General features: G+C 38.4%; 1 protein-coding gene across 3 annotated transcripts in view; it reads right to left on the reverse strand.

The window, feature by feature from the left end:
• Nucleotides 1–413: 413 nt before the first annotated feature.
• Nucleotides 414–14,292, reverse strand: part of ZBTB41 (zinc finger and BTB domain containing 41) — a 30,260-nt gene continuing 16,381 nt past the window's right edge. For all 3 annotated transcript variants that reach the window (XM_006263603.4, XM_019491198.2, XM_019491197.2), the window contains 4 exons: nucleotides 13,886–13,992; nucleotides 12,240–12,345; nucleotides 8,973–9,061; nucleotides 414–6,340 (listed from right to left, as the gene is read on the reverse strand). In XM_006263603.4, coding sequence (XP_006263665.1) covers nucleotides 5,688–6,340; nucleotides 8,973–9,061; nucleotides 12,240–12,345; nucleotides 13,886–13,992 — 955 coding nt within the window. In that variant the 3' untranslated portion in view covers nucleotides 414–5,687. The remainder of the gene's footprint in view (nucleotides 6,341–8,972; nucleotides 9,062–12,239; nucleotides 12,346–13,885; nucleotides 13,993–14,292) is intronic.

Consider the following 14,292-nt stretch of genomic DNA (forward strand, 5'->3'; position numbering starts at 1 on the left):
TGGCTGAAAAATGTGTCTAACATCTCTCCTAACAATATGGTTGGTCTAAAAAAAGATAAACACCAAAAACCCCTTGCCTTGGGTAAAAAATATAAGCTGTGTTCACAATATTAGATAAGCAACTGTCCAAAAGCCTACAGTGGACATACTCTGAAATCTTAAGAGCCATTACAACCCCACACCTTGCTAAACCAGTTCTTCACACATAACCACTACTAGAAATAACCCCCTTCCACCACCCTATTATTTAAAACATGCCAGGCATGGCTGACTAGGTATATGCAACTTTTTCTCTTTAGTTCTGAAGAACGTTCTATTAAATTTGGATAGAAGAGAAAAAAAGGAGAGGGGGAGCTTTAAGTGAGCCTCAAAATTAAAAGACTTCCCACCCTTAAAGATCAGATCAAACCAGGTGTTTTTCTAAATAAATTTAATTTACAAAATGTTTAAAAATAAAATGCAAAACCATGAGACATCCACAAGTCTGACAAAAACTGCCAAAAATTTTTTCTTGTCATCTTTCATGATCTTTGAAACTGAGACACATGCAGAATACTGCACTTCCATGCTCTTACATCAATTCAATCTAGAGCAGAAATCACCCCTACAAGAAACCTTTTTAAAGCAAGCAACATTTGGACAGAAGAACTTTACAATTTTTTTTACTAAACAATATTACACAGAGGACTGAATATTTCTACATTTACACTTCCTGTTCCTTACAACAAAGAGAATTTTGTTTAAAAAAGACAACTGTACTTAAGACTGCCATCTAAAAACATCAGCCTATACAGACCACACTAAAACATGATTTCATTTACCAGTAACAAAATAGTTTGTTTTCTTACCTTTACCTTTATTAAAACTTGAGAATAAGCAAAATTATTTGAGGGAATACCGAACAATTTGAAAATACTGTCACCATTAATGCATCTAATCCCTTTATACCAGAATATTCACTGTAAAGTACAGAAAAAATACAGCTGCGGGCTTGACCAAAGTATCTGTTGTGGTTTTTGGCAGTATTTTTCCTTATTTAAGAGATCTCTGGTAACATAAGCAAAATGCTCCTGACCTTGTAATTAAGGTTAAAAACGACAGTATTTGTAAGGATACTCATGTATATTCTTTTTACCCTCAGGCATTGCAAATCTAGAACATGCAATCCTGAAGTTATTATACAGTGATGATCAAGAAACTTGTTTAGGATTGTTTAGCCTTTTAAAACTAACTTTGTTTCTTTTGGAAGAAAAAAACCAACCCCTCTGAACTGCAACAATATTCTCAGGATTCACCATCATTCTACATGAAATTCTAACCAGTAGTTATTTGGCTCCATACCTGCTCCAATACCTTCTGAAGAGGTTACTGCCTTTGTCCAACGCACTGCATTTTGGATCCATGTCACCTGGACAATTACTCCAATTTTTCACGACAGCATACAAGTTCAATGTATATCCTTTGTTACTCATATGTATTTGCAACACTATTTTAAAAATACAGTTCCAAATTATGACCTAAATTACAAGTAATATTTACTTTTGGATATAAGTGATCCAATATTTAGCAACACCACTATTACAGCTGACACTAGGAATAAGGAGTGCATGGGAATATGATGGAAAGTGCCAGTGCTCAAGAAAGGATTTCTAAAATAAATAAAGCTGAATATAACATCCATTTAAAGATATCATCATCTTGAAATACTAGCAACATTACAATAAAAGGCATCATCTTAATAAGAGGGTTGGTTTGTTTTAATATAGTCAGTATTTAAGGAAGGATGAATGAAGTAAATTCTACAGAACCATATAGGAGCCTGAGATTTTAAGAAAATATTACCTAAGTCTTTCAGGAATTGATAATGTATCCTATGTTGAATCATAAAGTTGGGGTTTTTTTGTGTGAAATATCAAATTTCTGAACATTTGGCATTGCTTAGAAGAGAATGCTTTGAGAAATGTTTTAATAGACCTTCTTCCATCTTCAACAGTAAATTGTCAGCTGAGTCAATCTTACCAAATTTGAAATCTCTCTTCAGGTTCATAGACCATGCTCTATTTAGGTACACGTACAAGTGTCTACGGATAGAATTTATATAGCTAAGGAGTTTTGATCTCTGAAGTTGTAATGGTTCAGATGGATCTCTCTCTCATAATCCAAGCCCTATTATCATCACAAGAAGTCATCAGGAGGTGAGGAACTATTTATACTTACAGAGATTTTCTTGGTTTACAGGTGAATTCACTGTATCGAAAACCATATGAATCAAAGCTCATGATTAAAGAAAAAGAACAAAAGGGAAGAAAAAACAACTAAAAAAAAAAACATGTTAATGTTTAACACTAAGTTTTCTTAGATGGACATTTTTCTTCTTTCACTGGCAATGATCCAGCCTGACCAGCAGGTAAAGATGCAAACTAGTTTCATTAAATGTGATTAAAACACACTGAAGAACTATTTGGCCACATATTTTAAGAGTGCCTAATGATTTTGTATATCAAACCTCAGAGTGTGGTTGCTCATCACTTTCTGAATAAAACAGGACACTTTAGGATACCCAAGAACTAGGCACTTAAAAATATTGGCCATGACATTTACTAGAACAATCTAGAGCCTCACTCAGTAAGCAGAATGTATAAAAAGGCACAATTATGACAGATATAAAAAGGATATTATCAAGTAATGTATGCCCCAAATTCAACCTATTTTGACATTTAAACAACTTAAGTGTCTTCCACACTAATTGGATTTGTTTTAAAAGAACGAATACTTAGCTGCTAAGTTCTTTAAGCCACTCTGTAACATTTTCACTGTTAATGAGGAACAAAAGGTCTGAAAAAATAAGTTAGAAAGTCTTAGTCTCAGAACTGTGCTAACATCACTCATGGCAGTTTGTCCTTGATCATACAAGTAAAAATTTTGGAAGTCATATTGGTTCATATCCCACAAACAATGTTACAGGTGCACAAAGGTGAAAATGAATGCCTCTCAATATGAAAAATTCAAACTGTGTTACATTCAAGTCACTGAGTAGTGGTCATTTTATTGTCAGTGTAGGGAGTAGAGGTGTACACAAGGGACAATATTAGATAGTGTTCTTTCAGAAGACAGCATTCAATACCCTGATTATTGCTGTAGGTTAATTATTACTCAGCTTCTCACCAAATATATTTACAGCACATCACTCTGAATAATCCCAGAGTTTCTATCTCTCTCTAATTCTTGCTTCACAGATATAAACACCGAACAGTTACACACATTTAGTCCTTTTTTATGAGCTCAGTTTTAAAGATCAATAAATCCAGGACTTCTATTGTGCTTCTTTGGACAAGTCCTTATTTAAATTGTTGATACATTTTAAGTCGTATGTACTCTACCACTATTCAACAGCTAACAGAAATCTTTGGTATATTTAGATAAGAATCACATTGGGTAACTAACTTCAAATAGCTAGTTTTGCCCTTAGTATTCAATAGTTTAGCAATCTGCAAGGATATAAGAATTAAGGGAATTCAAGATCTCATTAGTGGTAAGCAGTTTACCAATTAGTGCAGCTGCGAGTCTGTATTAGGGTGCTGAAAAAAACATTTTTCATGGACCATTACGTGCTCAGACCACTTAAGAGAAATTTAACAGCAACTCATTATAAGTGACCTTCCAGTCCCACGTTTTAAAAATTGGAATATAAATTATAAAAATGTTAAGAGAAAATAACCATTTTTGGAAGTAGAAAGGTTTTAACATAAAATACAATCCCTAGTGAAGTATACTTAAGCAAGTATATATAATTTTTTTACTTATTTCCTTTGGCATATGCTTGGCCAAATCTAGAAAGGATCGTTTTGGAAATTAAGTCTTAGGCCCCTGGCAGACATAATATGTATTGTACAACTGCGTCAATCCCATGATAAATTGTATCAAGCCACACATTCAGCCCATTAGTGTATTAGGAGATGGCAAACCATCCACAAAAATGTTCCCCATTTAATGTGGGACATCTTTGTGGCTGGTTTGTGCAATGTTTTAATTTCAATGGGTGGCATGTTAGGCCTTGCTATGCAACCCCATATACAAAGCTGCACAACAGGGTATTTAAGGATGTCAGAGCACAGAGAGTCAATAGACTCCCAATTTACCAGCACGTTTCCAGCCTCAGTGTGCATCCTGGCATGCAGGCTACACAGCAGGGCTTTTAACAGGTGCTGACATGGCGGGGAAAGCCAGAGGACTCCCCTGCACTAGCACGTTTCAAGCCCTTGTGTGCAAGTCTATATGCTGTCCAGCAGAGGTTTTCAAATACTGAGGTATGAGGAGCCAATCAGCTCCCTCTGCACCAGCACCTGTAAACCCATGGCACATGGGCTACACTACAGGACTTTAAATGTGCCAGTGCACATGAAACCTGTTCCCTCATGCCACACTTCCTGCAATACCCTTTGAAAAGCTAGACATGCAAGTTGGATCCCCAATGCAAAGCACCCCACATGCCAAAAGTCATGAAATTGGGATCTTACAAATTTTACCAATCTTACAAATTTTATCCCAAATTCAAAAAGAATCATACATCCTGCCATTCATATCTGGCAATTTGGGGGTTAGAATTTGTCACATCCCAGTTACACAACTAAATAGATGCCAGAGGCCTAAGAAAAATCAGTGCAAGGGGCTTCATATTTAAATTAATCTAGTTTTTTAAAATCTTGATATGATTTTACAGTAGAAAAAAGGAACTAGTGAAGAAAGTGAAAATTATTGAATCCACTGAATGTTTTAAACTAATTCCTCCTAATTCTTTTAATTAACACCTATGGAATATATATAAATATAGAAAATACAAAACCAAAACTACTTTCTTATGAGTGAATTGAAGATTTATAATTAGTAATTTCATTAATTATATTAAAATATACTCTAAAAATCCTTTTAAATACTTTACATTGTAGCAATGTGGAAATAAGCATGTCAATTAGACCTTCAGCTCTTTGATTCTGGCCTCAATGATCTTGTGCACCATGTCCCTCAATCTTATAAATCCCATATCCTGAAATTTAATAATACCATTTTAACAGAATGAGTCAAGATTAAAGAAGCAAGAAAGAAACTGTGCTTAAAATTCTGAATGATTGACCTGTTTAAAGAATAAACAAAAACAACATGCTTAAAGTCCCATATTTCTAAATTCAGTATTCAGATACAAATAATTACAGCAACTAAATGAAGCCAAGGTTTCTTTCAGTTGAAGTTAAACTTTAGTTTATGCTGTGGGGTTATTAAAACGTTTTGGCTTCATGCTGTTCTCCAATTAGGAAAATTATCCTTAACCTCTAAGCTTTCCAACATATACAAAAAGGTTTATCTGGAAAGAAAGATGCTGATAGGCGATTGGTTATTATTATTGAACAGATATGCAGTTAAACTTTTTTGTACTTAATATCTTCAAAAGATATTTGATAGCTCATTTAAAAAAAAAAAAAAAGATTATCTCCATGATTAAAAAAAAAAATTAAGCCACAAGAAATGCATTTTCAAATGCAAAGCATGTCTAAATGTCTAATATTATACAAAAAAAAAATCTGTTTTTCTTTGCATTTAACAAAACTATTTAGAAGACTCAGGAGACCAAATAAAATACAAAATTTCCAGTTGCTAACGGCTTAGTAAGTAGGTGGAATGTTATGGTCTGATCATGAATGTTCATTTGAAATATTCTGTACAGCTGGAGCTGTATCAAGCCCCAATAAAGTTCCAAGGTATGATTGATCTCTAGGATCCAACATCTGCTCAGGTCTGACAGGATGAACTATGTTTGCAGGCTGGGGAGTAAGAGTGTATTTCTCAAGAAATGCCAAATCTGTTGCTCGTTGATAATCTGACTGCTGAGTCTGTGGAGGAAGAATTCCATGTGACTGGGATGCGAGAGTAGCAGTATGCTGTACTAAGTCAGCTTGAGGTTCAGACATTGGAACTGGAACCAGCGTGACTGGCACACACACTTCTGCAGATACATTCTGTAGCATAGTTTTGGCTTCTGTTTGGTATACTTTGGGCTGTTCAATGTACTGTTTAGCCTCAGTTTCATAAACCTTTTCATCAGATGGGTACTGTACTGGCAAAGAAACAAGCTTTTCTTCAGAAGTAGTAGTCAGTGTTTCTTCTGCAGCCTTTGTTCCATGCACATGATCAATATGGTATTTCAATTTGTCTTTTCGTTTAAATGTTGCATTGCAGTGTTGACAATTAAAAGGTCGAGCATCTGAATGAATAACCATGTGCTTTGTTAATGTCTTCTTAATTCTAAAGGATTGATTGCAAATCTGACATTTGTATGGTTTCTCACCTGTAAAGAAGGAGAGAGAAAGAGACTCAGCATTAGCACTTCAGAAGCTATATACCATGTACCAAAATATAGACAATTTTTTCTCATTAATTGATATAAACACATAGATCAAGTAGCTCCACTCAGTGCAAAGTTAATGTTTAATATTCACTTGGGAAATACAATTCACTTAATAAAAACAGAAACATTATTTAGAAGTGTAGCATTTTTCTCAAATCTGCTTCTTAGGATTTCTGTAAAGGCAAAAATTAAGGGAACCAAATAAAAAGAAATGCCATGTTTTCTTGCATACAAGATGCCCCAGGATATAAATACACCTTTTTAAAAGGCAGAATAAAGGTAGGGGGGGAATCCAGAGTTATGGCTGTAAAGAGTCATGACAGACCCTAATCTCTGGCTGATGCACCTTCCCTTTCCTGTTCAACTCAAACCCTAGCTGTTGCTAAAGACTAGTGTTTATGGGTGAGTTTATGATCCTGAAAAGAGTCAAAGAGACCTGGAGTAACTACCAGACAGCAAAATGGCCCTGAAGGTTAGCATAATTAGTAGAACATCAAGGGTATTAAAAAGGAGATATAATTGTTAACACTTCCAGAGTGAAGAAAAATGAACCATTCAGTCAATTGATTCCCTCAGCTGCCTGAATAGTAACAGAACTGCTGCTACACTGTGGACAGGAATCCAGGTACGGTGCTTCTATCCCAGGTAGAAAAAAATCAGCTTCCCCCACTTAATATACACACTATAGTATAAGAAGGGGAGCATTTACTTTTGGGGAAATGGTTTGTGTGATATGCAAAGGAAAATATGGCAATATGGCAATTCCAGCTATTATGTTAGTATTACGTTAATTCAATTCCTAATTTTAGTGCTAGCTAATGGACAATTACTTTCTTATGAACAAGGCAGAAAAGGTAGGGCAAAGTGTAAAGACACTAGCCTTTCCCCTGGGTTCCAAATCTGGCTGGGGTAGCAACTAAAATTAAGTAGGAGCAGTGTTTCTGAACCCTTGGGTCACTACCCAAAAGTAGGTCACTACCCAGAAGTGGGTCACAAGAATATATGAAAGGGTTGTGGACAGTCACAGAAAAAACATAGACCATGGATTTTTCTCCTTTAAAGGAGAAAAAAAAAAATGGGAAACTGCAGGTTTCCTCTTGCAGGATGGCAGAGTTCTAGCCTGCAAGGGCCTGTTTGGGGCTAAGGGGAAGAGTAGGAGGAAGGCAATCAGGCAAGGGGTGCCATGTGCATGTGTGCGTGTACACGTGCATGTGGCAGCCAGACAGCATAGAGAGCAGCTCCTGCAGCTCCCAACAGTCATGTGTATGGGGTGGGAGGAGCAGAGGAGGCATGGATGACATGTCAGGAGGGCACGTGCCCCCACAGTAGGCATGGGACTGCAGTCTAATCTGATCAACACAGGAACAAGCTGCCTCTGCAGCCCAGCAGGCAGGACTCAGCACAGGAGGGCTGAGTGGGGCAGAGACACTACATGAGTAGTGAAATGGGGTGCTGGTGGGAGAGGGCAGAGGCCTTGCAGCCCCCTTCCCTCCTTCCACCACGGCTCTACCCCAGAGGGAAGGTGGGGTGGCAGGCAGCATGGGCAGCCTGAGGGAAGCAACAGTGGCCAGGCTATGGAAGCAAGGTAGAGCCGCAGCCCATTGCACAAGCAGCTGGTGCGGGGAAGGCAAGGGCAGCATGGCCCTGCCATATCCATTATTCCTCACGCTGCTGATGGCATGGCTTACATGAGGGTCCTGGTGGCTGCAGCAGTGAATCTCAACAACCCGCTCTGGGTTCTGTCAGTTGGGCCGCAAAGGTGGCTCCTGCCTGTGCTGGTCTGGCTAGGCTGCAGCCCCATGCCTGCTGTGGGCGCACCCCTCCCTCCACCCCACACTCCCATCCCTGCCCAACACACTGAGGGGCTGGGACCTGGGGGCAGGGGGTCAGGAGTGAAGGGCACCAGCAGGGCCAGTGGGCTGCAAGTTGGGAGTGAGGGGCACCGCCATTCTGCATTGTGCATGTTACATAATGATGAATGTCACTTGGAGCAATGGAGGGCCATATGTTGATATTGTTATTGTTTTCCTGTTGATGTCTATCTTTAAAATTAAGACTGTTGAGCCGCTTTAACTTGTAGTGTATAACAAGTATTTTGGGACCAAAATACTGTTGTGTTTTTTACTTAAAACTATTTACTGGGTCAGGACTTGCCATAAATGCTTACAAGTGGGTCCTGGTACAGAAAAGGTTGAGAATCACTGGTCTAGAGTACCAAAATGACTGGAAAGCATAAGAATATAATGTGCATTAGCAATCAATGGGGTGATGCAAGATGCAGTGAACTTTTGCAGTCTTAACTACAACCTTTAGGGCAGTTAAGAATGGTATGATCAATACCCTCAGAGGGCAGCATTCAGAAAGGGGCAATCTACAGGACGAGGTACTTCAACTCATATCCTTTTACTGCTGCTCATAATAGTCTTAAAACCCGAAGAGTTAAAATAGTTTTGTTGATCTTGAGCCAACTAACAGCTATTTGTCTACATTTCTGGTTGTTAGGAATAGATGCATTTTCTTTTCAAATGCACTCTTTTAAGAAAAGATAAATAACAATGGTGAAAAAAATTACCCGAATGCGTCCTAAAATGCATTTCCAGACTTGATTTTCCTTTAAAAATTTTCTTACAAACTTCACACTGATGAAACGTTGCTTTATACCTTGAAAAAAGAAAACATGTTTTGATTAGAAGCTCAAGGTTTTTTCCTAATAACATCTCAAATATGTATCAAGTCCTTCGTGGAACCTCTAACTGCATAATGGTTATTTAATAAAAGTTTCCATATATTTTCCTGTACATTTACACTGCAATATAAACTTTGTAACTGGAAAGGGTGTTCAAGTTCTTTGGGAATCCATTTTTGAAGAATGCCCCTTAGGGTTCATCGCCACGTGCAAGGCATGTGTTTCCAGGGGCACAAAAAGCAGCAGCACACATATGTGCCACTGCTTTGTGCCTTGGGCATGCCCCTGCATGGACACTTTGGCATGTGTAGGGAAGCTTTGACTCTAGATGGCCATACTCCATTTCTGGCCAGTGCACACTACTGCCATGTGGCACCATGCCACTTTTTGCAGGGTTTTCTGTTTTGTTTTTTTAATTGATACCAGGGTATCCTGGTATCAAATGCTGGCACCACGCTGCAATTTGCAATGTGGTGCACAGTTGTACATTCACCATGTGCAATTTGAGATGCCATAAACAGGTTTGAGGTGCCATAAACCACACATGCACATTCATCTGAATGCACCCTTAAAGCCTCTTCTCATTTTAATCTTATGTTCTGCAAGAGGTGTAAGCACTGAGTGTTCAAATAGCATTTCAAGACTTTCCTACAAAATCCCAAATGAACCATCTTTTATGTTCACCCTCTGTTCAACATCAACAATAAAACTTCTCTCTAGTAGCAAGTTGTCATATTTAACAAATTAAAAATAGTGGGAAACATAGAATATAAGCCCAAGTAAACAAATGGATAACAAAATTTGTTTTAGCAGGCAGACAGACTAACTGAAAGTGAAAGCTTTATATTTTAGATCAAGCTAGACAACCTTGTAATAATTATTTTATATAGTTCTGCTCATATGGATGATTGTAGCAGGGCACTGTGGTGTGCCTGCCATTTTAAGGAGAAAAGCTGCCCGAGAGGCAGCTTCCAGGTGGAGTAGGGGCTGATAGCCTAGCTTTGAGAGCCTGGGAAGAAGAGTTTTTCTGCAGCAAGGCAGGAGGACTCCTGAAGGACCTAAGAAGGTAGGGGAAGCAGAAAGCCTCTGTAAGCCTGGGAACTGCAGAAAAACTCTGCAACCCTGGGAACCAGAGATTATTACCTAGGGCAGAGAAGAAAGGGTTTTTTGTAGGCAAGGGGCCTTTATTTTATGTTGATACTGTTGTTCAAGTTACAAGCCTTGAGCCCTTCTGGAGATGGGCTCAAGACCCATAGAGATGTTCCCAGCCCAGGGAAAGGGCTGGATGGGGTAGAGGGCAAAGGGAATAGAGCCTGCCAGCCCAAAGGAAGCTGAGCAGGGCACAAAGGGCTCCCCAGCCCAGAGGAGGGTTGGAATAAGGCAACTAAGCTGACCAGTCGAGAAGGGGCTAAGCATGGTACAAACGGTTCCCCAGCCCAGAGAGGAACTGTGTGAGGGGCTAGGAGTTGGAGGACCCAGAGATAGAGGAGAAGGGACCCAGGGGGTCTAAGAGTCCAAAGAGGGGCTAAGAAAAGTAACCTGCTGAAGTAGTAACACCTGTGAGGCTTGGGTTGTAGTACAGGGAAGGAATGTAGCCACACAATTTGCCCTTCAGGCTATAGGTGCCCTGCAGGGAGGGACACTGCCAGGCTGAGAAGGCCTATTTAACACAAAGGCTGCTTGAGACTAGCAGGGTCCAGGAGGGACCCATTGATGAGTTGACTGCACTCAGGCTCTCTCTAAGGCCTGTGGGCAGCCTCCCTTACTTAACTTTAATAACATCAAGACATGGCAAGCGAGCAGTTAAGGTAGGGCCACATTAGAGACAGAGCCAGACAGGAGCCATGCAGCCAGCAGGGGGCATCATGGCCACCCCTGTGGCTCGAATCTGCTACAATGATTTATAGTAAGTTATTCAAAAACAGAATAAACATTTGAAGCTAACCTTTAAACCTGTAAAATACCAATCATCATCGCTGATACTTCTCTAAACCTCTGGTACATTGCTTCCTGATACAATAACTCAAAAGCTTTTTTGCTGTTCTCTACATTGCTAGGCTAGGGACAGAAATTACACATAAACCGGTATAAGTGGTCAGAAACCAGTTCAAATCTGTAACACAACTGAAGTTCAGTGAACATAAATCGCTTTCAAAATGGACAGTTTAAGACAAACCTGGACAGATGTAGCATCAGACTTAGATGATTTAGGTTAAATTGCTTTACTGAACAACTGTCCCAGATCCCCTCCAGATTCAAGTTAACTCACTGTCCCCCAGCAACCCAGGATGCTTTGCACCCCCCCTCCTCAACCCCTGCCTCCTCTCTCCACCCCACAAGGTAGGCAGGCTAGCCTTAGCCCAAGCTGTCTGCTCCAGCCCAGCAGGGAGGTGGGCTCTAGCGCTGCCTGGCTTCTGGCCTCAGCCACTCCAGGCACGTGGCTGCATTTCCAGAATCAAAAATTAATTTTTGTTTACTTGCTTATTGATTCAATGTATGCAGTTTAGAGTCACCTGCAAAAATTAACCTGATTCAGCCTTGGGCTTTTAGACTCTCTGTACTTAGCCCTACTGGTTGTCCAAGTACAGTAGTGCTTCAAGTACAGTAAACTCTGGTTAATTTATCTACTGGATAATTTGCCATTGTGGTTTACATCTCTGTTGTTGCTATTCCTCACCCCCAGCACCTCTACCCTGCAACACCCCCTGATAAGCTGGTCTCCATCTGATACTGTAAAGAGCACTTCTGGGAGAGCTTATGCATTTCTGAACTGACTTCTAACGCATCAGAAATATTGACTAATCTGTAAATGGTCATTATATAGAAGACACACAAGCAACATTCAACATTGATTTAGTCACTAATGAACATATTAAATCTATTGACACCCCATCTGAGTCTTGATGTTAACTCAGCCTAACTGAGAACAGAAGAAACCGGTCTTGTTCAGACTGCCACAACACTGAAAGGGGTTAAGAAAACAACAAGATAAAAGGTACTGGCATATGAATCAGGGTCAACAAATGGCCTTGACAGATGAAAAATGCAGATAAAAGTAGTTCCCACATAAGTTTCCCACACAGGAAAACGTCTGTCCAATCTTCATTTACAATAGTGAAATGTTTTAAAAAACAAACAAAAAAACCCCCTTACTTTTGCCATACTTTCTCTCCTAGATGAACACTTTTATAATGTACAGTGAGGTGGTCTCTACGGCCAAAGCATTTTCCACACTCCTCACACTGATGCGCCTTTTCACCTATAAAAGAAGAAAATAATGTTTTGATGAAATTGTAAAAAGAATTCAGAAGTTTCACAAAAATAACTCCTTACTCATAACTGTATTTGGCTCAAAGGCCCCAGCCAGCCTGAAGTTTATTCATTCAGAGCATACACCTAAAAGATTATCTGTTGTCTAAAATGAAGATTTCAAGACCTTGGGATGGTTCAAGAAGAGTTTAAATTTTTATCTCTCTCTCCTTATTTTTGGCTATTTTTTCACTGTCCTCTTCTCCCTACTATGCAGCATCTAATTCTAATGACTGGGAAATACTTCTCCAAACAGCCATTCAAGGAGAACAGGAATGAAGTACACAAGAATAACTGAAAATCTACCTTTTTTGAGACGAAGTACTACCTATGCAACAATCCAAGCCCCAAACACCTCAAAATACACATATGTATTTAAGTAAACTCAAATTTAATGTCTCTTACATTATCAGTTCAGTAGTTAATTTTCAGAACTTTGTATTACCTCTATACAATAATCTCTTCCCACCCTGGTGTTTCAGTATTTACCTTTTATCTTTTATACTGTTGCTTAAAAGTCGCGATTCTTAGTCATCTTGAGATCCTCCACAAAGTGGCAGAATGTTTCTTCTCATGTAAGTAGAGGGAGTTTGGACAGTCAAAGAATGTAACTTTCTAGAGGGGAAAAAAAGCAAATATGGAGTAGAAAAGGGGATTTTTTTGTTTCTGAGTTTTCAAAGATTTCTTTGTTTTATAGCAAATGTTAGAATTGCAAACACTAAATAGGAAGCTGTCTTATTAAAGCAGAAAGTTTGGACTCTGATCACTTTCATATCTTCAGTTCGGAAAGTAATTTCCACACTTTAGGGAGTCTTACATTCCTTTGGATCCTGTAACTGATGAAGAAAGAAATCTCCAATATGCTGTTTAGATAACTATTTTTCCATTTTTTTCCCATTCAGCTCAACGTGCAAAATATACAGGTGGCTTTTTAATTTTTTTCCTCCTGTTTTTTCACCTACCTTGCTACATTCACAGTTCTCTTACTATACATTTTATGTTCTGACTCTCAATCCATAATAGGGAACTTCAGAAACCAAGAGAATACAAGTATAATTTTTCCATCTTTGTACTGTATATTAAAAGTGATCAGGGTACAAATTTTGCCAGATACTGTGACAGCTTCTGTGTTATGGAATTGATTTTTTCACACAACTGCTATTAAAAAAAAGAAATCTGAACTCAAAAAAATCCTCCTTTATCAAATTTGCTTCTTTTTTTCTTTTCTTTAAGTATTCATAGTTACACCTTTTGACTTCCCCTCAACTCTATTAACATGGAGGAAACATCTGGCTCTCCAAACTTGCAAATGTCTGAAAAGATACTTAATTTATAACAGTTTCATTTAAATAGTACTAAAAGCAATAAAGGTAACATTTGTAACAAGCATAAACACCTCTCCTATTAAAAAATAAGTATCCAAAATTGGCTATCCATACCATCTTAAGTCACTTGATAATTTGAAGCCAACTTTCAAAGACAATGCCTACCTGAGTGTATTTTTTTGTGTTTTGTCAGGTGGTCATGCCGAATAAATGTTTTCCCACATTCTTCACATTCATACCTCTTGTCATCATGGTGGACTCTTAGATGAAGTCTGTATTAAACAGTGAAACAGAGATACATTTGTCAATGTATTAATATGAATATGGTCATAAAAGTGATTGTGAAATACTGTAGCATCTTAACAAAAACAGCATTGCAGATCACCTGCGTTCTTTTCTCGCTTACAGAACTAAATTATTAATTTCCATCTTATGAGTCTTTAACTGTTAAACAAGAAAAAAAACAATGCAGATCAACTTTCATATCCCAAATTAAATTTGCAGTGCTTGTGGATAACTATAATTTTTACTTAGATTCAAAACTTTGCTGAATTTTGTGTGTCATCAAGACA

This window comes from Alligator mississippiensis, chromosome 5 (genome assembly GCF_030867095.1).
Source record: "Alligator mississippiensis isolate rAllMis1 chromosome 5, rAllMis1, whole genome shotgun sequence".
NCBI lineage: Eukaryota > Metazoa > Chordata > Crocodylia > Alligatoridae > Alligator > Alligator mississippiensis.